Below are 23001 nucleotides of genomic sequence, written 5' to 3' on the forward strand. Positions count from 1 at the left end.
TAGCATCTGGCCCACTGCCATCTGTCATCATCTTCAACGGAAATCATCACCAGTGCTAATATTTATCGACGTACACAAAAATAAGCATTTGTTGTTTGCATGCCTTGAAACAGTTGCTCCGGGCAAATGGAAATACTACCAGTGGTTTATCAATATTTCTTTACTCGAAATTACCTCTCGAAATATCCTACCCCTCCCTGTTTGTAGGCAGACAGTTTGTGAAAATTTTAATATTTTTATAATAGCTTGTCATCTAATTAGCCAAATTATCTTTGACAAATTGCTTTATTACAGAATAACATAATAACTATGAAATAAATAATCTAATAACATTTAAATTAATTAACATAAGCTGGCAGAAGATTAATAAATGGGTTTTAATTCCAAATTGGAGTCAGGAGTGTTCAATGGAAGAGATGTTATTTCTATCTGGGGAAGATTTGTAGTAATGAGCGATTCTGCGTGAATCAAATGAATTTTTTATTCTGTGTTGGTTAAGAACTTGCTTAAATATAAATATGTAAATTGCTGCTAATTAAAGATAATCACAGAGCTACATAATTTACGAAGCTGTCTGATTCTGTCAGGACAACGACGTAGGGGTGATAGTTCATAATTGCCTTCTCACAACATTTATTTGCTACAGCCCTTAGACCGAATATAAGACGTCCCTCAAGGCACATTACCACAGACGTTATGAAATTCATGCACACAACTCGAACCAAACACATTTTAACCCAACCGAACGTAACATATTTCGTTTCTTAAATTTTAAAAGAAAAACACGTTTAAAGAGTGAATATGGGAAAACTTTTTATGTGCTTGGAGATCAACTTCTTGCCATAAAACGTCTTTACTGATGAAAGTATGCCCAAAGGAGTCATTTTTAACTTCATGAAATATATCGAGATGGTAATCATCCCACTGGCACAAATGACGATTGCATTGAACCCAGCCTCCCAATAACTTCTTGTATGGAAAAGAACGCACACGAAGAAATCATTCGATAGATCGTTTCTACTCCAGCGAAGGAAATATGTCACAGAAAAGGACCTTTATTTCCTCAAATCAGAAGAAATGTTGACATGGCTGTTCCTACACAGATGGCAGGAAATAAATTGACGTCATCACTTCTAAAATAAAAGGTGACGATCTCACAAATTCAGCTCAGAGAAAGCAGGAAAGTAAAGAAACACAACAATTTCAACAAAAATCACCAGCACCTAATTCTAAGAAGAAAATATTCTCCATTACAAGAACATCTTTGTCTCCCGGTCAACAAAAATATCAATGATTTTACTTACAAAATCATTTTTCCGTAAAAAATTGTCAAGATATGTGACTGAATTAGTTTCTAAGTATAAAAATTTGGTATATTGAAATTTGTGTTTGATGTTTAAGGGAAAAACATTTATATGGAGAAAATATATTTTATCGAAATCGCACAAGTTTGTAATTGGCATTGTATCGCTTTGTGTACATTTTAAACCAAACACATTCCGAAATTTAAACTTTTTTCTTTCAATCCATTTGTATTTTGAACAGACGTTTGATTTGAAAATCCTATGTTTAATACTTCTTGTTTTGAATCGGTCTTTCTTCTGAGAAATAATTCTTTTATGATAATAAGAAAATTATGTAAATTATTTTACATTCCGTTACATGTATTTAAGACAAATCTACATGTCTAGCGGCGATGCTCCATCATTTATCTTCTCACATAAAATAGTAAATATAAATATCACTGTCTCCATGTGTTATTGAAATATGTTTTTAATGTACTTTAAATATCTGTTTTATGTATTAAGTGACACGTGTGTCCTCCCTCCTCAAAATTACACACGCCCGCAAGTTTGTTGCTAATGAATGTACGTAATTAAATATCTATCATAGGGGAGAAACTATTGACATAAACTTGGTAACAAGTTTCATTAAAATAGTTCAGTAATGCCTAGTATTTTAGGACTAACAAATAAACAGACATGACATTAACCTCTTTTTATCTCTTCTATTAATTGGAATAGGTGGATACATTTTTAGACCGTGACGGTATGTTCTTGATATAACAACAGCAGGATTAATCCTTCTCTCTTTTATTACAGTAACTTCTTTACGTTTCCTTTTGTTTCTTCCTTCCTATTTTACGCTCTTCATTTGTTTCCCTGTTTTGTATTATCCCTTTTTTTAATTCTTGTTTTATTTTTAAGATGATAGATTTGCGTCATATTGTGAAAATATATATTCAATTAATTAATCTTTGTCCGTCTAATCACAATTTAAAATTTAAAATTAAGATAGTTAAAATACCATGTGATGCTCCTTATCGAAACATTCGATTTACATTTGGAACATCACTTTCTCACTACATGTTTCGGTTCTTAGATGAACCATCTTCAGGTGTGTAAAAATTACAATTATATAAACTTAAAAACTTAATCATAATTTCTTATATGCAACTTTTTTTGTAGTTGTTTGATAAACACACCTGAAGATGGTTCATCTAAGAACCGAAACATGTAGTGAGAAAGTGATGTTCCAAACGTAAATCGAATGTTTTATTTTGTTATTTTAGTCTTGCAATTTTTGTTTCTATTCTTATAGCCAAAAATGACAAAAATTTGTCTACGCCTTTTCAGTTCCGGTACTAAAACGACTGGACAGTGATAAAATTTTTGTTACGTAAATTTTGGCTTCATGCTCCGATGCGTTTCTGAAATCACTCAGAAATCTGAATCGGCCATAAATTTCTCTCTCTTGACAACAACAACAACAACTTTGTACAAGAATTTACTGAGTTGTTGTTCAGTCCCATGACTTATCTCGCTCTTTTATTCATAACCTTTTTTATTTCTATCATCAATGAAATTGTATTATATTTCATCTCTTCTTCTCGTCTTTATTTTATTACTCGGTATATTATTTTCTGTTTCCCTTCGTTCATCTCATATTATGACTCCGTCTGTCTGTTGTGGTTCATCTGTAATAGTGGGAGATGGACCTACTTCTTTTCCCGTACTTTCTCGCATAAAACGAGATCCCACGGGTAATATGACGCGTTCACAGCGCATCGAAGCCATGGCGATAAATCTTCCCGTTTCCATCTTCTTTAATTTATGATGGCTGATATCGAACTAAGCTGCACAAAATTGCAGTGTTTGGGGAATGAAGTGTGAATGCCCTCACCAATTTGGAGCAGTCATGCTTTTAAATGGTATTTTGCATGCGTTGTTGACCTTAATGATCATACGAGTCCATTGCACACAGAAGCACATCGTTTTGCCTATATCACGCTGCATAGAACTGTATATTACTTACATTGTATTTCGATAAACATTCGCCAATCATCACATATTTAAAATAACAATTATAAACTTATTTGTAAGGTAGACCGTTTGCAAAAATATTACAACTTTGATTTGAGCGTCTTGTAAAGTAAATGCTGTATGTAATAGAAAGTTATATTTCCCCAAGAAACGTGGTTCCGACCTCAATAGTAAACCTCATCGAAATAAGTTGGGTAATTTTAGACATGAAAATGCAAACACCCACTAACTATGCACTGATTTTATGAACTTATGCAAATAACGTTTAAAAATTACACATTAAAACTGTATATAAACTGTATACATATGAATACGTCTCAGATTACCATTCAGGAGTTTGGTTGAAAGTGGGAAGATTGACAGATAAGATCTGAAAAATATCAAGGCAAATTAAAGTCGATAATTAAACAACAGGACAGGTCGATGAGCCGACAGAATAGAGCTAACCATATCTCTCTACTGTAACGACACTTTTAAACAGTTATAAAGTGTGTAGAAGTGCATTTCAATTCCATATTTCGCGAAACATAAATTGATAAATACCAATTTAAAATGTACATGTGCTACGATAGTTTACTGCATACGGTCAGCGGATACACGGAATTCGATTCCCGAGAGAGACATTTTTGTCCTCTACACTACCGCTGGACAGCAGCCATCCTCCTATCCAATGAATTCCCGGTTATGGAATATGAAAGGGAGTACTCATCTCCTTCTAGGGCATAGAGCTTTACCTCATCTCCTTCTAGGGCATAGAGCTTTACCTCATCTCCTTCTAGGGCATAGAGCTTTACCTCATCTCCTTCTAGGGCATAGAGCTTTACCTCATCTCCTTCTAGGGCATAGAGCTTTACCTCATCTCCTTCTAGGGCATAGAGCTTTACCTCATCTCCTTCTAGGGCATAGAGCTTTACCTCATCTCCTTCTAGGGCATAGAGCTTTACCTCATCTCCTTCTAGGGCATAGAGCTTTACCTCATCTCCTTCTAGGGCATAGAGCTTTACCTCATCTCCTTCTAGGGCATAGAGCTTTACCCCATCTCCTTCTAGGGCATAGAGCTTTACCTCATCTCCTTCTAGGGCATAGAGCTTTACCTCATCTCCTTCTAGGGCATAGAGCTTTACCTCATCTCCTTCTAGGGCATAGAGCTTTACCTCATCTCCTTCTAGGGCATAGAGCTTTACCTTATCTCCTTCTAGGAATGTTGTTTTCGCGGCTGTATTACAGACCCTTCCCAAAATTTGATAAAGAAAATGTTCCTAAACTTAAAGTGGTACGCTTCTAAAGTAGGACCTTGAACCATGAATTTAGCTGGCCTAAAAGCTGCATTAAGTGAACAGAAAGCCCTTAAATAAATTAAAGCCCCTATTATTAATGACCTTTGTTTCTTCTACAGACGTTGAATTGCTCTGAACGACAATGGAGTTGTGGAATGCCAGTAGCCGTTTGAGTACTCTTCCTCAGAGGTTCCTGCACCTCCGAGAGGCGACCACAGGTGACTCTCCTGCCCGGCTTCTGCAACACAACATCACGGCCTATATCAGAAACGTGTCCTGGGTTCTGAATGAGACAATTGACCAGGGTCTACTGGAAGAATTTGCTCGGAATCGCGTTGTTGAAGACCCAGCGTTCTCAGCCCTCATATTTGTGTACAGTGTTCTCATAGTTGTTGGAGCCGCTGGCAACAGCCTAGTGGTATGTGCCGTTGCCAGAAAGCCTGCCATGCGTACTGCTAGGAACATGTTCATTGTGAACCTCGCAATCTCAGATCTCCTCCTATGTCTTATCACTATGCCTCTCACACTCATGGAAATCCTCACAAAGTACTGGCCTCTAGGAAGATACCCCTTCGTCTGTAAAATGTTGGGGACTTTACAGGCTACAAGCATATTTGTTTCCACCATCTCTATTACAGCCATTGCTCTTGACAGATATCAAGTGATTGTGTATCCAACGAGAGAAAGCTTGCAGAAACTCGGAGCTGTGATAATCCTCAGTTGCATATGGGTGGCTGCCATAATTCTTGCTAGCCCAATGTTCTTTTGGCGAACATTGAATCATCACGATATTCATCTTCCTAGCATCGGTATAGACTATATAGAATACTGTTTAGAGGAGTGGCCGGTTGAACATGGACGTGCCTACTACTCGCTTTTCTCACTAGTGGTCCAGTACGTCCTGCCAATTTTTACGGTCAGTATTGCTTATTCAAGAATCTGCCGTAAATTGAAATATCGGTACGTGAATTCTTCAGCTGTCGGGTCATCCTCCAAGAACAAAGGTTGTACAGTGTCAACAAACAGGAGGAAGCTAAAGGACGATAAAAGAATGAAGAGAACTAATTCTTTGTTGGTCTCCATAAGTTTGATTTTCTGTATCAGTTGGTTACCATTAAATATATTTAATCTGGTTGTCGACTACTGGAATCCGTTTGGAGAAGATCGCCAGTCTATGATGATATGGTACGCAGTGTGCCATATGATGGGCATGTCTTCAGCATGTTCGAATCCGTTGCTGTATGGGTGGTTAAATGACAATTTCCGCAAAGAATTTAAAGAGATTTTGGCATCAGTGTGTCCGTGTATTCCGGTGGAAGCCGTGAGGGAAAGAGTGGGGTCACTGAGGTCAAGTGTATCCAAAAGAAGGAGGAAACACAGAGGAGCAGGGGGTTCATCTGGAGGTGTTACAGCGGGAGTCGGCGGTAGTAGGAGTCTGGGTGGCCGTGAATCGACGAGGAATGATGAGTGTCTGAGCGCCATGGACCAGGAGGAGACTGCGATCGACGCAGGGGCGGCCAGAAACTACAGGAGAGGGCCAGAAACCATGACAACGGAGAACGGACTGCAGGGCGATACAGAGATGACGGTGCTCACGAAGGCCTGAAGATGGAACTCGACAAGGTGAGCTCTTTGAACACTTGTGGTAATCATCTTTTGTACCTCAATCGTTCATATTCTTCCTTTGTTCTTTTGTTACATTCCTTCCCTCTTTTCTACTTATTCCTTTCCAATCCCTTCCCCATATTATGCTTCGTTTCTTTTACGTTCGAAAGTGCCTGTTGTCTATCACAGCGACCTTATCCCGCTTAAAATATTCAACTCCATGCGACATCATATTTGTGAAACCAAAGACCCTCATTCAAATTACTTGACCCTGGCACAGAACACTTTGTCATCTAGCGTCATTACTGTCAACTTTTAGTAGCGGCTGTATTGCGTCTCTGGTAAACAAGCGTTAACTAAAAGCGTCAAAGTAGGTATGAAATTGGCTTCTTTATAATCAGTTTAATGATCGAAAGTTGGCTTTTGGCGTGTGCGTTGTTGTTGTCTCAACTGTAAGTGACGAGCTTCATAATTTGTGCTATTCACCGTGTATTTCTTATGGTGAGTTAAGGATTTACGAGTGGAGTGAAGTGACCATCCTTCTGGGTTGGGGTGATACGTCGTTGTTCAGAAAGATCGGTATTGATCTTCTGAATTGTAACTTCGTGTGGATTCCGAGATGCATACCAATGTTTCGGAGGGACAGACTACCTCCATCTTCAGAGATGAAGATGAAGGAAGTATGTTCCTCTGAAACATTGATATCCACATGCAAGTCCACGTGGCGTTACAAACCAGAAGTTCAACGCTTCAGTGACTTTTATAAAGTCACTTCCCACACTGAAAAAGTTTTGGAAGAACGACGCGGTTAGCAACTCCACCGAGAGGTTGCCATTATTTAAAGAGGAGGACAGGAATAATTTACGCACAAAACAGAGATTCACAAATTGTATCCTGCCCACAACCCCATTTCTTGCTACGTGTTCTCTGTCTCTCTCTTTCTTTGCATTTGTTTTATTCTCTGTTTCCCTACGTATTTCTATTTCACTTCTTTTATGATTTTCTTCCATTCTTCTCCACTCCCTTTCTTTCAAATGTAATTATTTATCTCTCTCTATCCTGTTCCTACGAAAGCCTTGTACTAGTTTCCGACAGAAGGAATGTAAGTCAGACGCAACTTGCTACGTTAAAGAAAGTTGCTTAAACGCTGATTTACGAAATGTTTGAATAAAAGGCCCCAGGATATCATGGCGCAGAGAACATTTAGGCAAATTAATAAATTCAGCAAGGTCGAATCATTTACGCACATTCAGGGGAGTCGTTATCCACGTTCAGAAGACAACAGTGGCCCGGAATCTCGGCTGAGGACACTCTGGACTATGAGATAGTTTCAGTTGCGCAAATGTTATCTCTGGGCGTGAAACCCAATGGGGCGGATGGGTGTTTGAAAAGTAAACCAAATCCTGTTAATTCATCTGTAATGTATTGCAGCCTCCGTAGAGCGAATCTTTGATGTATTCGAATCGTTTATGTTATGCAGGCCCGCACAACAAACGGATGAAGTAGGTTATTAAGGGATGTTCTTTTGTTAAATCTTATGTGGTACCGCCTGATTCGACTTCTAATGGTTAAGTGAAGTGTTTTCTTCGCGGTACGGTCTGGATTCGTAAATATTATGAAGACGAGCTTCGGCTTCAAAGGGTTAACCAGCTGATTTTCGTAATGGTGAGGTGTAGTGTTTTCTTCGCGGTACGGACTGAATTCATAAATAATATTCAACCGATCTTCGGCTTCAAAGGGTTAAGTAATGGTGGTAGCTCGTTACCTCAAGAAGAAGGATGAAACTGCCCCTAGGCACAGGCTGGTGAAATCAACCGGGGGGGGGGGAGGGGTGTGCGTTAAGCAGACAGGCAACTGCTCCGCACCTCAGAACAGCTGTATCTTAGCGGTGGGATTCAAACCCCGCACTCAACTCGGCTGAACCTAAAACATCGCATTGGTGGTCGCGGTGATAGCCACTGAGCCCTAGTAGTCTCTTCTTTTCTATTCTGATCTTTACTTCTTTCTTTCTTTCCGTCTATATCATTTTCTCTTGCCTTATTCTCTCTCTGTTTCTGTTGTGTTTCTCTTATCATTCTTTCCTTCTTATTTGTCGTTCTATGTTATTACCCTTTTCTCTCTATCCTTCGTTCTGTATCTCTTTCATCCTTTATTTTGTCAACAGTTAATTTGGTTCGTGTTTATTCCTTTCATCTTTTTCCAACTTTGTTTTAATTTTAACTTCGTTTGGATTTTTTTTATTTTTTCCATTTTCCATGTTTTCCTCCTTTCTTGCTGTCTTTCTCTCTTCCTTTCCAACCCTCGTCTCTCTCTTCTTTGCCTATTCTCTTGTTTCCAATTTTTGCTAAATTTGGCGAGATTAATTCAGACGCTTGTCCTCCCAAGTGTAAATTCTACATCAAATAATCCTTCATCAATCCTGTCCTGAAGAAACTGTTATTGAAGCCACATTCGTATCACAAGCTTTGGGTTTTTTCTCTTCTATGTGTTCCCTTTGTGTTCAGCCCCGTATTTTATAAACTTTTTATGCCCGGTTGAAAGGAAAATTTCCGGTCGAGTACGTCAGGCACACAGCCAGTGGTTGCTATGGCACCAGAGTAGAGCGTTGCAGTCGATGTTAGACGTATCGGTAACTACAAAACTGAGAATCAACCAGCGATCTTAAAGTTTCGGGGAATTTCTGTCCGTCCGCATGTTTTGTCTATAAAATAGGCTGTTGATTGGTTATAACACGACGATATTCAGAGTCGTACCTCTTCTGCTCTGAGATCTGTCTTTACATTGACAGAATACAGAATGGAGTAACAGATGTAAAATCTTAAAGAGAGAACGCAATTGGATACAAGGTAATTTTAGGAGTTTTTTTATTGCAGATATTGATAATTTTTTTTCAAATTGTGGCAACCCTGCGTCGAGCAAGTCTATCAACGCCATTTTTCCAACAGCACGTGCTCACTTCGTGTCTCTGTGTCACATTTTGGTAATTCTCGCATTGTATTTTTAGACATAATGCTATTGCACACTAACAGACTACAGTATAGCGTAAACATAACTTTCATAGGCACTAGGAAACCAAAAGAATTCTTGTGACTCGCTTTATTGCTGTGGTCTGGAACCGAACCCGCAATATATCCGAGGTATGCCTGATTTTGAATATAATTGATAACTATTAACAAGATTTTGTAATTACATTTAAGGAAAAATTATTACTTATCATGTTGCTGTGTATTATACGTACTTACGATAGCTTTTCTCAGCCGTCACTCCAGACAGTTGCTAAGAGACGCCCCACACAAACAGGAGCTGTACTCTGTTCCGGTTTGAGCAATACTGACTTATGTAGCGAAATTATTTTATTTTCTTTATAGTTCTGTCATTTTCAAAAGCACTGGATTACACTTCCGTGTAACCACTTTTACATCGTAGGCACAGTAAACCATAAACATTTTTTAATAAATCTTCTCAACACTGATAATTATAGGAAGGTTAAAACTTTTTGCCAATGCATGTTCTTCGTTGTCTCATTCTTTGCCTTTGTGATTCTTGTAATTTTTATTCTCCATATTAATTTTGTTTACTAATTATTTTACGGTGTGTTTGTTTAATATTTATCGTTTATTTTTTATATTTTGTATAGGTGGCTTTGCCGTAGGTAGGAGCATTATATTAAAATAGTTCTTAATAAATGATGTGTGAAGGTATAAGTTCGATTCAGCTAGCTGATTAAAGGGCAGCGTACTTGTGTTCTTAACACGGAGTTAATTATTCCGGTACCATTAAATGCGAGCTTATATTGACTAGCTAAGCTACTCTTTATTTTTGAAGAAGGACTCTGTTCCATGACGCAAACTGGTTCGTTGACATATTTTAATGCGTTTGTTATCTTTCATATTATCAATCTGGTATGTTACGTATTGTTTATGAAATTGGTTAATAAACTCTTTTAAACAATTATAAAATTAGGTAGTAACGGTTTATAAATAAAACTTCTTTAGCAAATAATTTTTTTTATATTTTAGAAGCTAAGGAAATGTTTGCTATAGAAAAAGGTGAATGATTTGTCACGTTTTATTTTTACTCTGTTATTAGCAATTATTCTAATTCTAACAAATTTTTAATTATTAACTTAACCTTCCAGACTACTTTATCCAGTTAAATAATAACCGCCATTTTTTTTAAACTTTAAACCCGGAAAGAGTCAAGAGTACATAAATTGCATTCTCAATTTCGTGAACCCACAGTTAAACAGAATCGACACGCAAGTGTTTTATAAACTTGTAATCACTTCAGTAGGCTATTATGAAACCTTTGTTTTATTTTGGTGCCTAATGTATTTAATCCTGTTTTGTTACATGCTTAATATCAGAACAGTAACTGGATCAAAATTCAATTCGAAATTAAATAACAGATTAGAGCTTCACACGAGAATTACAGCGCAAATTAGTTATCGATATTTTGTTATAATTACGTTCATTTATGTAATTAATATTAATTACCCCGCTTTATATATTAGTCGCCGAAAATTCGCTAAGGAGATTAATTATTAATTATATCTCGTTCAAAATTGCAATGGAATAAACTTAATGTAATACAAGGCAAGTAACGATAAAATGGTGTGGAATTTCCCTAAAATATCGTTCACGCTACATCTGTGGTTCTTTCTAAAGCTACAGAAATTATTCATTTATTACAGTGTTAGCCCGGCTAACACGGTTAACGTGAATGTTCCACCCCTGATATATATATATATATATATATATATATATATATATATATATCCACTTGTAAATTATCCGTTTTGCCGCAAAGTTAATATTATTTAGAAAATGTAATGTTACAAATAAGGCAAACAATAGTGGAACGAATTTCATACCAAATTTAGCTAAAATCGGAAACTTGCTTCAAATGTTACGCTAACAAACACACACGCAATTGATTAACTTGGTATTTCGTTCGGAGAAAAGAAAACAGAAAAAGGGTGTCTGAGAACAGGGTTCTGTGGAGAATCTTTCGATTTAAGAGGGAGAAAGTAACAGAGAAAGGATTGAGACCGGTAGGGAGCTCTTATATGGACACTATAAAGACCTGCATGGATTTCTGCGTGCGTCTGTAAGTATGATTCACACGTAACTCAATAAATATTTATGAGAGCGAAAAATATTTCGAAAAACTTATTGTGGTGTAAAAATAAATAATATATTACTATCAGGCGCTAAAATTTATCCCTAAGTTTTATCGCTTTCGGCATTATTAAACAAAATATATTTTATGCTGTGTTAACTCACAAATTCAAAAACTTCTGGGTTTATTTTGACAAGGTCTTTATTGATAGCTATTGTTTGATCCGATCAGCCTCTTTTACGTTATCTATAAACAGCATTTAACCCTTTGAAGCCGAAGATCGTCTGAATATTATTTACGAATCCAGACCGTACCGCGAAGAAAACACTACACCTCACGATTACGAAAATCAGCTGGTTAACCCTTTGAAGCCGAAGCTCGTCTTCATAATATTTACGAATCCAGACCGTACCGCGAAGAAAACACTACACCTCACCATTACGAAAATCAGCTGGTTAACCCTTTGAAGCCGAAGATCGTCTGAATATTATTTACGAATCCAGACCGTACCGCGAAGAAAACACTACACCTCACGATTACGAAAATCAGCTGGTTAACCCTTTGAAGCCGAAGCTCGTCTTCATAATATTTACGAATCCAGACCGTACCGCGAAGAAAACACTACACCTCACCATTACGAAAATCAGCTGGTTAACCCTTTGAAGCCGAAGCTCGTCTTCATAATATTTACGAATCCAGACCGTACCGCGAAGAAAACACTACACCTCACCATTACGAAAATCAGCTGGTTAACCCTTTGAAGCCGAAGCTCGTCTTCATAATATTTACGAATCCAGACCGTACCGCGAAGAAAACACTTCACCTCACCATTACGAAAATCAGCTGGTTAACCCTTTGAAGCCGAAGCTCGTCTTCATAATATTTACGAATCCAGACCGTACCGCGAAGAAAACACTACACCTCACCATTACGAAAATCAGCTGGTTAACCCTTTGAAGCCGAAGCTCGTCTTCATAATATTTACGAATCCAGACCGTACCGCGAAGAAAACACTACACCTCACCATTACGAAAATCAGCTGGTTAACCCTTTGAAGCCGAAGCTCGTCTGAATATTATTTACGAATCCAGACCGTACCGCGAAGAAAACACTACACCTCACCATTACGAAAATCAGCTGGTTAACCCTTTGAAGCCGAAGCTCGTCTGAATATTATTTACGAATCCAGACCGTACCGCGAAGAAAACACTACACCTCACGATTACGAAAATCAGCTGGTTAACCCTTTGAAGCCGAAGCTCGTCTTCATAATATTTACGAATCCAGACCGTACCGCGAAGAAAACACTACACCTCACCATTACGAAAATCAGCCGGTTAACCCTTTGAAGCCGAAGATCGTCTGAATATTATTTATGAATTCAGTCCGTACCGCGAAGAAAACACTACACCTCACCATTACGAAAATCAGCCGGTTAACCCTTTGAAGCCGAAGATCGTCTGAATATTATTTACGAATCCAGACCGTACCGCGAAGAAAACACTACACCTCACGATTACGAAAATCAGCTGGTTAACCCTTTGAAGCCGAAGCTCGTCTTCATAATATTTACGAATCCAGACCGTACCGCGAAGAAAACACTACACCTCACCATTACGAAAATCAGCTGGTTAACCCTTTGAAGCCGAAGCTCGTCTTCATAATATTTACGAATCCAGACCGTACCGCGAAGAAAACACAACACCTCACCATTACGAAAATCAGCTGGTTAACCCTTTGAAGCCGAAGCTCGTCTTCATAATATTTACGAATCCAGACCGTACCGCGAAGAAAACACTACACCTCACCATTACGAAAATCAGCCGGTTAACCCTTTGAAGCCGAAGCTCGTCTTCATAATATTTACGAATCCAGACCGTACCGCGAAGAAAACACTACACCTCACGATTACGAAAATCAGCTGGTTAACCCTTTGAAGCCGAAGCTCGTCTTCATAATATTTACGAATCCAGACCGTACCGCGAAGAAAACACTACACCTCACCATTACGAAAATCAGCCGGTTAACCCTTTGAAGCCGAAGCTCGTCTTCATAATATTTACGAATCCGACCGTACCGCGAAGAAAACACTACACCTCACCATTACGAAAATCAGCTGGTTAACCCTTTGAAGCCGAAGCTCGTCTTCATAATATTTACGAATCCAGACCGTACCGCGAAGAAAACACTACACCTCACCATTACGAAAATCAGCTGGTTAACCCTTTGAAGCCGAAGCTCGTCTTCATAATATTTACGAATCCAGACCGTACCGCGAAGAAAACACTACACCTCACCATTACGAAAATCAGCTGGTTAACCCTTTGAAGCCGAAGCTCGTCTTCATAATATTTACGAATCCAGACCGTACCGCGAAGAAAACACTACACCTCACCATTACGAAAATCAGCCGGTTAACCCTTTGAAGCCGAAGATCGTCTGAATATTATTTACGAATCCAGACCGTACCGCGAAGAAAACACTACACCTCACGATTACGAAAATCAGCTGGTTAACCCTTTGAAGCCGAAGCTCGTCTTCATAATATTTACGAATCCAGACCGTACCGCGAAGAAAACACTACACCTCACCATTACGAAAATCAGCTGGTTAACCCTTTGAAGCCGAAGCTCGTCTGAATATTATTTACGAATCCAGACCGTACCGCGAAGAAAACACTACACCTCACCATTACGAAAATCAGCTGGTTAACCCTTTGAAGCCGAAGCTCGTCTGAATATTATTTACGAATCCAGACCGTACCGCGAAGAAAACACTTCACCTCACCATTACGAAAATCAGCTGGTTAACCCTTTGAAGCCGAAGCTCGTCTTCATAATATTTACGAATCCAGACCGTACCGCGAAGAAAACACTACACCTCACCATTACGAAAATCAGCTGGTTAACCCTTTGAAGCCGAAGCTCGTCTTCATAATATTTACGAATCCAGACCGTACCGCGAAGAAAACACTTCACTTAACCATTAGAAGTCGAATCAGGCGGTACCACATAAGATTTAACAAAAGAACATCCCGGTCAAAGCCTTAAAAATTGAAAATTTAGAGTCAATATCAGAACGAGCGCCTCAGAATGGTTACGCTGTGTCCATCACAGCCTTGTCGATACCAGCTCTGAAATCATGCAACATCCTATTCAGTGCCCTTTCCACGGATATAAGAGGGACTCAGCGTAAGGCTGACCACTCAACCTCTATCTAGTCCCAAACTGTAAGAATCCATGACGACATGCGTCTGTGTCTTATGTACGTCTTCCCTCTGGAACGGACTAATTTAAGTTTTGGTATGTAGATACGTGTCTTATAATTGAATGTATCTCATTTAATTATATGAAAAATAGGAATTTATACTTGCAAGTGTTTCACAAAAAGCGCGGATCGTGAAATGCCTACAATATTTCGCAGTATTTAAAATGCACGTAAAATTTTAGCTTTATAACCTTAGGGGTATAAAGCATTTTTGAGATACAGATATTGATAGAAAAAATACTATTAAAAAGGAATATCAAGATGAGAGTATGAACTGGATTAAATTGGCTCCAGATAGAGCCCAATGGCTGTTTTTAATGTACACGGTAGCGAATCTCTATGTCCGTAATGAGAGATGAGAATTTGTTGTTTAAATAAGTGACTTTGAGTGTCGTAAGAAATCGACAGAGTTTGTTATGTGTATCCGACGAACTGATTACAGATACATAGAATTTAAGGTCTTGATACGTGTTCTTTAATGAACTGTATTACACATTTGTCATGTTGATGTAGTTTTTTTTTCGTTTGACAACCAACCATTAATCTATGTTGTCGCACAAAATGTCTGTGCATTATTAGCACGTACCGTAAATACTCATTTCATATCCGATTTGTATTAATATTTATGGAAATTTGCTGAAAGTCATTGAATATTTGATTGCATTTTCATATTGTGACGTTAATTAATTCTAGTCCAATCGACAATCAGTATGATATTTTTGTTTAATCTATTCAGAATTACAATAGATTTGAAACCGAATTGAAATCATATCTATCGTAAACGGATAAAGTTGCTAGAAATTAAGTTTAGTACAGTGAAATTAAATTATATAGCCCATTATACAGCTTATGGTCTAATTTCAGTTACTACCTTTTAGTATTATCGATTAATTTGGTAGCAATATTGATTCAAATTAGCGCAGTGTCGTGCATAATACGGATAATTTGACTAATATACGTAAAACCGAATAAAGGAAATTTAGATATTTGCCCAGAATATGGATCCCTTTACAGTCATGTACAAATCCTTGAAAACACTTTGATCAGATTGAAATATTGAACATATAATGGCATATTTTCACATAATTTCGAGCTCTTGAAATTTTTTATGGTAATAAATCTTCAAAAATATGCAACTTTCATTTTATAATTAGTTTTGTAAAAAACAGAGCAAGAAAATAGTTCCTATGCAAAGATATTTTACTTAGCTCTCAGAATGATAGCGATTAATTATGTAACATTGGACGTAATGAGACTACGTTATGTACGAAAATATATTGAAAATAATTTTAGTACGGAATATCTTTTATAAGTGATCAGTTAGCTTACAGAATGTGACCGCGTGAGTCTTAGATTTTTTATCCGAATATTTTGCCTAGACGGAATCCATTACTAAACACTTCCCTAAAAGAAATATCAAATTAATTTAAATAATCTTTATGCCATTCACAATTAAATAATTCTGACTTACATTTCATATATTTGATATTAGTAGCACAGTATTTGCAGAAATTCAGATGTGTGCTTTATATACAGGGTGAGTCAAAAGTATGTTTACAATCTTCTTGTGCGTGTTCCAGGATCAAAAGTAAGAAGAAATGTTCCTATGAACATGGGGTCGCAAATGTTTTATTTTCGAAATAATAGCCAAAAATAATTTTCAATGTAGGAGTTTATTGCCAAGTATAAAGAGAGGGATGTTTCTTTATAACAGACGCTCAAAGGTTGTTCCTCCATTTTCCACACATGCACGAGCACGACGTACACACGACTGACGAATTCCTTCGTACACTCCAGGGTTTCCTCGAGTCATCTGACATGCATTCTGCACACGTTCCCACAGGTCGTCTTCATTGTTTGTGGGTGTTGCATAAACGACGGACTTCAAGTGACCCCGCAGATAAAAGTCCAATAGAGTCAGGTCCGGTGACCTCGGTGGCCATGCTACTGGGCCACCACTGTTCATTGAGATGATCTATGACGCGATGGGAGAAGTGTTCTGGGGCTCCGTCGTGCACAAACCACATTTGTCTTCTTGTATTCAGTGGTACATCTTCAAGGAGACGTGGCAAGTGTCTTCTTAAGAATCACCGATGTGAAGGTCCTCTTAGACGCGATGGAAGCACGTGTGGACCAGTGAGCATGTCGCCAACAATTTCTGCCAAAACGTTAATTGAAAATCTTTGCTGAAGCTGGATTCACTTTGATACAAAGTAAATTCATTGAAACTTATTTTTGGCTATTATTTCGAAAATGAAACATTTGCGACCCCATGTTTAAAGGTACATTATTTCTTATTTTTTATCCTGAAACACGCACATAAAGTTTGTAAACATATTTTTGATTCACCCTGTACATACAACTTTTGTCGGTTGAAGTTGAAATTGGGGGACTTATAGTTTTTACTAGAAAATCTAATACGATTGCGGATTTAGGGATTTTACTTTAACGTATATATTTAAATGAGGAGCTTAATAATTATACTCTTGATAAAATATTATTAGAATGAACAAATCAAGGAATGTAGCACGATAGGGATAATTTAGAAACGCATACAAAATTTTAGTCACAAATTTCATTGCCTTCAGAGAAGAGACAGTTGTGGATACAGGATAATATTAAAATTAATCTTAAACAAACAGTATATGAAGGCGTGGTTTGGATTCAGCTACCTTAGCCCAAAAGAGGGCGGGTAATGAGTCTTCGGGCAACTGGCCACTCATTTTTATGTAGTACTAAGATTAAGATCACATCTATTTCCTCTGTACGTCTTCACGATCAGTATTTTGACATAATGTTACCTTTTATCTCACCCTGGTGTTCCACTGGTGACACACATAAAGCCACTGTGGATGTAGTTCTGACGTAATTTCATATTTGAAATGAAATTCTCTAACGGAACGTAAACAGTAACAGCAAACTCCGCGTATGAATTTGAATCTCATTTCCATTCTGCATGAAGGCTTTATCTGCAATGTAGCACTCGCTGTCTGACGGTGGCATGTGTTTGGTAAATTCACAACACCGGAGAATGGACTCCACAGAAGTTCTCGGACGCTTGGGGTCTATTCCACGTTATGAAATGTCCAAAGGATTACATTTAAACCTACGTATAAGTTTATAACTGAATGCCTAATTTACGTATTGACTAAATAATCGTGTAAGAAACTGTTACTTTTAGTTCTCACTTATCCAAATGTTTCATTTCGTAGTTGGGAAGATATGAGACACACAGGGTTAGAAGGGAAGACAGTGTTTTAACAAACCATCGAGGAATAGTATGGCAAAGTAGATATAATTCAGTTGAATCAACTTAGTGGCCAACGGTGAGCCTTTGAGAACAGTGTAATGAACTTAAAAATTAAGTAGAAGGACGAAATATCTTCACTATCTAAGTGACTAGAATATTTTATTTATTATTTATTTAATGTTCTGTCTGACGACAGGTCCATATGAACAGGATCCTTCCATCCTTTTCTCGGACTGGGACCTGTTCATATACGTTCTTGGCAGATGATCCAGAAGTGGTTTGCCATTGCCTTCTTCTGTGTGTGAATGGAGTAATTGTTGGGATGCCACGGAAGCCCCCGGAGGAAAACTCCGTGTTGCCTAGACCACGGCCTTGCCCAACACAAGTTATAAATTCTGGCACCGCCGGGAATAATATTGAAAAATTATTTTACAATAAACTTAGTTATATAAGAACAAAGTATCGTAAATATATAAATCATTCACATGAATAACTTATTTTCTAACGAAACACATAAATAGCAAATATGAGCACATAAATAACTCTTCATATAGCATAGGTATGATTTGGAAAATTAACTTTCATATGCCTTTGTGCACAGTAACTAATAGGAAAACGTGTTCTATTGAATAATTCTGTTAGTACATCACCTCTTCTGTTCCTTACCCGTATCGATAGTAGTTATATTGAGGAGATTAACGTAGCGGTATTATGAAGGTACCGGGTTCGAATTTTTGGCTGGATTACAGTATATCCTCACGGAGATCCTTTCGTAAAATTCTCACCATCTCCAGCTGAATGTTGCGATAGTACGTTAAACTGTACAAAAGGCCTTTTTTTTAATCTTTTACTACTCACACATCATTACCATCTTTCCACCATTATTATGTACAAATAATTCATTATGTGCTGTGTATCTGCAGAGTCACAAAAGAATAAAGCCTTCGATAATGAATGCTTGTCCTCCAGATTTAAATAACTTTCCTACTTTCGTATTACTGACACAGATTCGTCAGTGTTTCGGCACGTGAGATATTCATTTCGTAGAATTTGACATTTGAAACTGTTGACAGCAATCTTCTGTTTTTATTTTACGCATTCATAAAAATTAATTGAATTTTCGGATTGTTTGCCCCGTTCGGAGCGATCATACTCCAATGGAACATTAATGTTTTAGCACATTGTTTTGTCAGTACCGTTCTTCATCGCTGTGCCAGAAAGATGAATCCTCCTGTCCCCACAGCGTCGCACCTTTCCATGTTGCAGACTGGTGTAGCTCCTCTAATTTTCTCCGGACAATCAGAGCTTGTAACTTGAGATAGACCATGGCCATTTTCCTTCAGAATCGTACGTACGTTAAACACAAGAGATTAAATAAAACATCAACATGATGTCGGTTAACCTTACATGCGACTGTTACTGACTGTAGAGATGGCTGTCTGCTTGATGTTGTCTGGTAGAAGTTTACCCAAGATCGCCCTTATTATTGTGACCTTATCTTTGACACACCCGGTCCTTTACTGCCTTTCTCTTGTATCACCCTGTTCTAACCTTACCTTTTCTCCATCAGAGTGCGACGTGGTCTTCTTCTGTTTTCATATGTTGTTTGGGGACCAGTGTAAGTCAGTCTCTGCTCGGTGGTCTGATGTTTCACGTCTCTTGAATTTCTTTTAGACTAAGTTGGGTTTGTTTTCCGGCTTAGAAAGTGGGGAAGAAAGCTGACACTTTCCCAGGGACTGGTTTGCTGTTTCATCATTCTGTTCTGCGTGTCATTAATCTGCATTTTTGTATGTATATATGTTTTATTTGTATATCTGCTAATAAATAATAGTCTGATTTGTATTTTGGTCAATAAATGATAATTTTGTAAAGGGTTTTATTCTGGAGGCAGCCAACACCACGGGAACGTCTGTAGACTTTTACCAGAATTAACGTACTAAATTGTTTTCCTCGGTGGCCATATTTCATAACGCTATACAGAATATGATTTAGTTGTGTTCTTTAAAATATTCCCAGAATGTATTTCTGTAGACTCAGATTTCATGAGAACTTTATCCTATTTATTTTCATGCTCTATCCAAACTACGTACTCTCATTTTATTGTCTTGCACAAAACGTCATATGTGTTTGTGAATACTTTGTAAAGCTAAATTTTTTTTTTTCCCCCACAGATTCTGGAAATTTTCATCTGAGAGTAACAGCAGTTATGGAGGAAACAGCTTCCTGAGAAGACTAATATTTGTGAATTATCAACATAAAACTTTTATGTTTTACAAAATATGTAAAAAAAAGGCGTCATGGAATTCCTTTGTCTACAGGAAAGTTCTATGAAAGTTAATTGATTCACTGAATCACGAGTAAATTCAATGTCATATCAGGCGAAGTATAACTTCAAAGGTAAATACAAACATTCACATGTTATAGAAAAGTGTTTTATTTTCAAAACACGTAAATACTTAGACCTCATGTACTGAAAATGTTGTTCTGTTGGAAGTGACTGTTTTCTTAACCTAGTTTATCCCATGAAGATTTTTCACGAGAAGTACGCCCAGCGTCTATCACGAATGTAATAAAGTGAAATAAGTTTAGCTGAAGAATTCACTGTGACGGTCTCTTTGTTTATAAAAACAAAAAATTGTTATCAGAATATAAATATGTTGTGTTACCGATCGAGCTGGAAATGAACCATAAAATGCAAGGGAACAGTTCACTGGGGATTTTAGAATACTGTTTGCTTTAAGGAAATTTTTTTTCTAAAAAAAATCCTCAAGTCTAATATCCTGAAGGGCAAATATTTTTCTCAAATAGCTACCTATAAAATCATTTCTGTGTTCTAGATTTTAGGCATGCATATTTTAATGGAATCGGTCTTATATTCTGTTACTAGATGTTATACTCGGTCATTTTGTATACAATGTTTGCATTATTCCATAGACAAATCGTAATATTGTTCGTTGTTTTCTAATTTCCACTGTCAAATAATGTAAATACGTAGGTACGTTTCTGTTTTAAATTATATCGTAATATTAGGAGCTTTGTCAGAATTCTAAACTTTTGCCTTACAGTTAACATAAACGTATGCTTTTAAGTCTTATACTTTGGAGTAACTGTTAATGCTTTTGGTAACGTTATATCAAGTGCAGAATCTAATATTGCACTATTTAAATTTATAAATACGATTGTTTTTCTTCATATCTGTTTCACATTCGTACTGTTTTTTTTTTTTAAATTGGACAAGCTTGACTAATGCAGCCTTCGAAACCCACGAGCCCCCCTGACGATATATGGAATGTTAACAAAACAATCCGACGGATGGGTTTGGTTGGCTGCTTTATGGTAAGAACTGTTTGTGTATGTAATACATTTACTTTTTATTGTCTTCGTCAACGAATAGTTAAATGGCGACTACGTCACGAATGTAATGTATAATCCATTGCAATTTATCACAGATATCATTTGGGTTTAAAATATTTCTAGTCAGAACGAAGTTATGTTTGATGTACCCTAGATGCAAAACATTACTATAGTAAAGGTTGTCATATGCTATATGAATGTGTATTGAACCATCCATATTATGTATGAATAATAAAGACATGGTGACTGTATTAACAGCTGTAAACCTTTACGAGGAGTCAAAGTGGTTTACGTATTCGATAGTAGATTATCTTGCGTACACGAAAATTTTATGGTAGACTAAATTTTTTAATAATGAAATGTTTTGCTTAGATATTTTTAAGAGGAAACATGCAGTATGTATATGTTCATATAATTTTTAAAAGTCGTGGAACTAAAGTAAACCCGCTAAGAAAGGTTCTGAATAACTAGGCGCAAAGTAGTTACTTTTCCAAACTGGTTAATTGTTACTAATATGTTGTTTTTTTTGGTAAAGAACAGTGATTTTGCTAGATATTTTATCCCTGAAGCAGATACGAGTTTGCCCAAAATTGACAGGTTGAGTTTGAGATTCTCGAGCTTGAGTCCGCACTTAAAGAAATATTCTTTATTATAAATTAACACATTTCTGTTATGTCAGATCGAAATCCGCTGTTTAAAAAAAAAATCGTGCGTTTAATGTATAACTCTGCAATGTTATAAAGTTATATAAATCAAAGTTACATCTTTTTTTATAAGATGTAAGTTACTTTTAATTTCCAACATATTATGCAGATATATTAACTTTTATGTATGATATAATTTTTTTTGAAAATTTAAACTTTCATTATGTGAAATTTAGGAATTTATTTAATATTAGAATATGATGGCTTGTGCTTTTGATGTAACTCAAGAATGATGTACTTGTAACTGTCTGAACATGAACCCAAAAGAAAATTTATTACAAAGCTGTTTTATATAATCATCCTTTTCCAGCCTTTCATACAAAACCCTCCCTTGCCTCTAGCCTATTAAAAATATCTGATGTATTCACAGCGTTGCTCTCTCCACAAGTCGTCTTTTTCTTTTATTCCTTGTAATACAGGACAAAGAACGTAATTAGCACGACACAGACGTTCACATATGTTTTATAACAACCTATTATCAAATAAATAATCTATTTTGCTGTCAAACTTTAGAACCTCCTTATAATTATAAAGGAAACACGCCTAATTAATACATAAAACGTCATCGGTGTTCATATATTTGAATTAAAATGTTCGTTTTCTTTTGAGACTAACGTAACCTTTTTAGTAAATGCTTTCAATAACAACACACATTAATATATTTGTTTCTTTCATTTACAGCTGTATCAAAATAATTTTTGAGAGGCACTGATTATTTGATATAACCCGTAATATAATTGAGAATGCTTTAATGTCTGGAAGTAAGACGTAGTCCGAGAGCTTTAAACAAATTATAATCCAAGAGAAAAAGATGTTAATATACGTCAGAAGAGATGGTTTATCAAAATGAAGGAAGATGGATCAGTCTGAAATTCATAAAGGTACTGAACACACAATTCCTGAAATTCAGTAGAAAACGTAGTTAACGTAGATTTTGTGAATAACATGATAATGATGATAATAATAATAATAACATAAACATCAAAATCATTAGTGTCAGGCAAGATCATTTTACTCTGGGTTTCATTTTAACATTTTCCGGTCTACAAACGAGGCACCTCGCATAAAAACAGGTCTTGCTTATCGGAAATGAATTTGAT

The 23001-nt window shown here is 36.8% G+C and overlaps 1 protein-coding gene across 9 annotated transcripts in view; it reads left to right on the top strand.

The window, feature by feature from the left end:
* LOC110829481 (neuropeptide F receptor) overlaps positions 1-22727 on the top strand; it is a 154881-nt gene extending 132154 nt beyond the window's left edge. For 6 of the 9 annotated variants that reach the window (XM_087350633.1, XM_087350631.1, XM_087350630.1 and 3 more), the window contains 2 exons: positions 4720-6223; positions 20015-22176. In XM_087350633.1, coding sequence (XP_087206759.1) covers positions 4743-6206 — 1464 coding nt within the window. In that variant the 5' untranslated portion in view covers positions 4720-4742 and the 3' untranslated portion in view covers positions 6207-6223; positions 20015-22176. Of the gene's footprint in view, positions 1-4719; positions 6224-20014; positions 22177-22582 lie in introns of those variants that run through there. The other 3 variants (XR_015535524.1, XR_015535525.1, XR_015535523.1) reach the window with 3 other exon arrangements.
* The last annotated feature ends 274 nt before the right edge of the window (positions 22728-23001 follow it).

The sequence above is a fragment of the Zootermopsis nevadensis genome, unplaced genomic scaffold (assembly GCF_977971745.1).
Source record: "Zootermopsis nevadensis isolate Lab colony 2312 unplaced genomic scaffold, Znev_1.0 Znev_ptg000017l, whole genome shotgun sequence".
In the NCBI taxonomy this organism is placed as follows: domain Eukaryota; kingdom Metazoa; phylum Arthropoda; class Insecta; order Blattodea; family Termopsidae; genus Zootermopsis; species Zootermopsis nevadensis.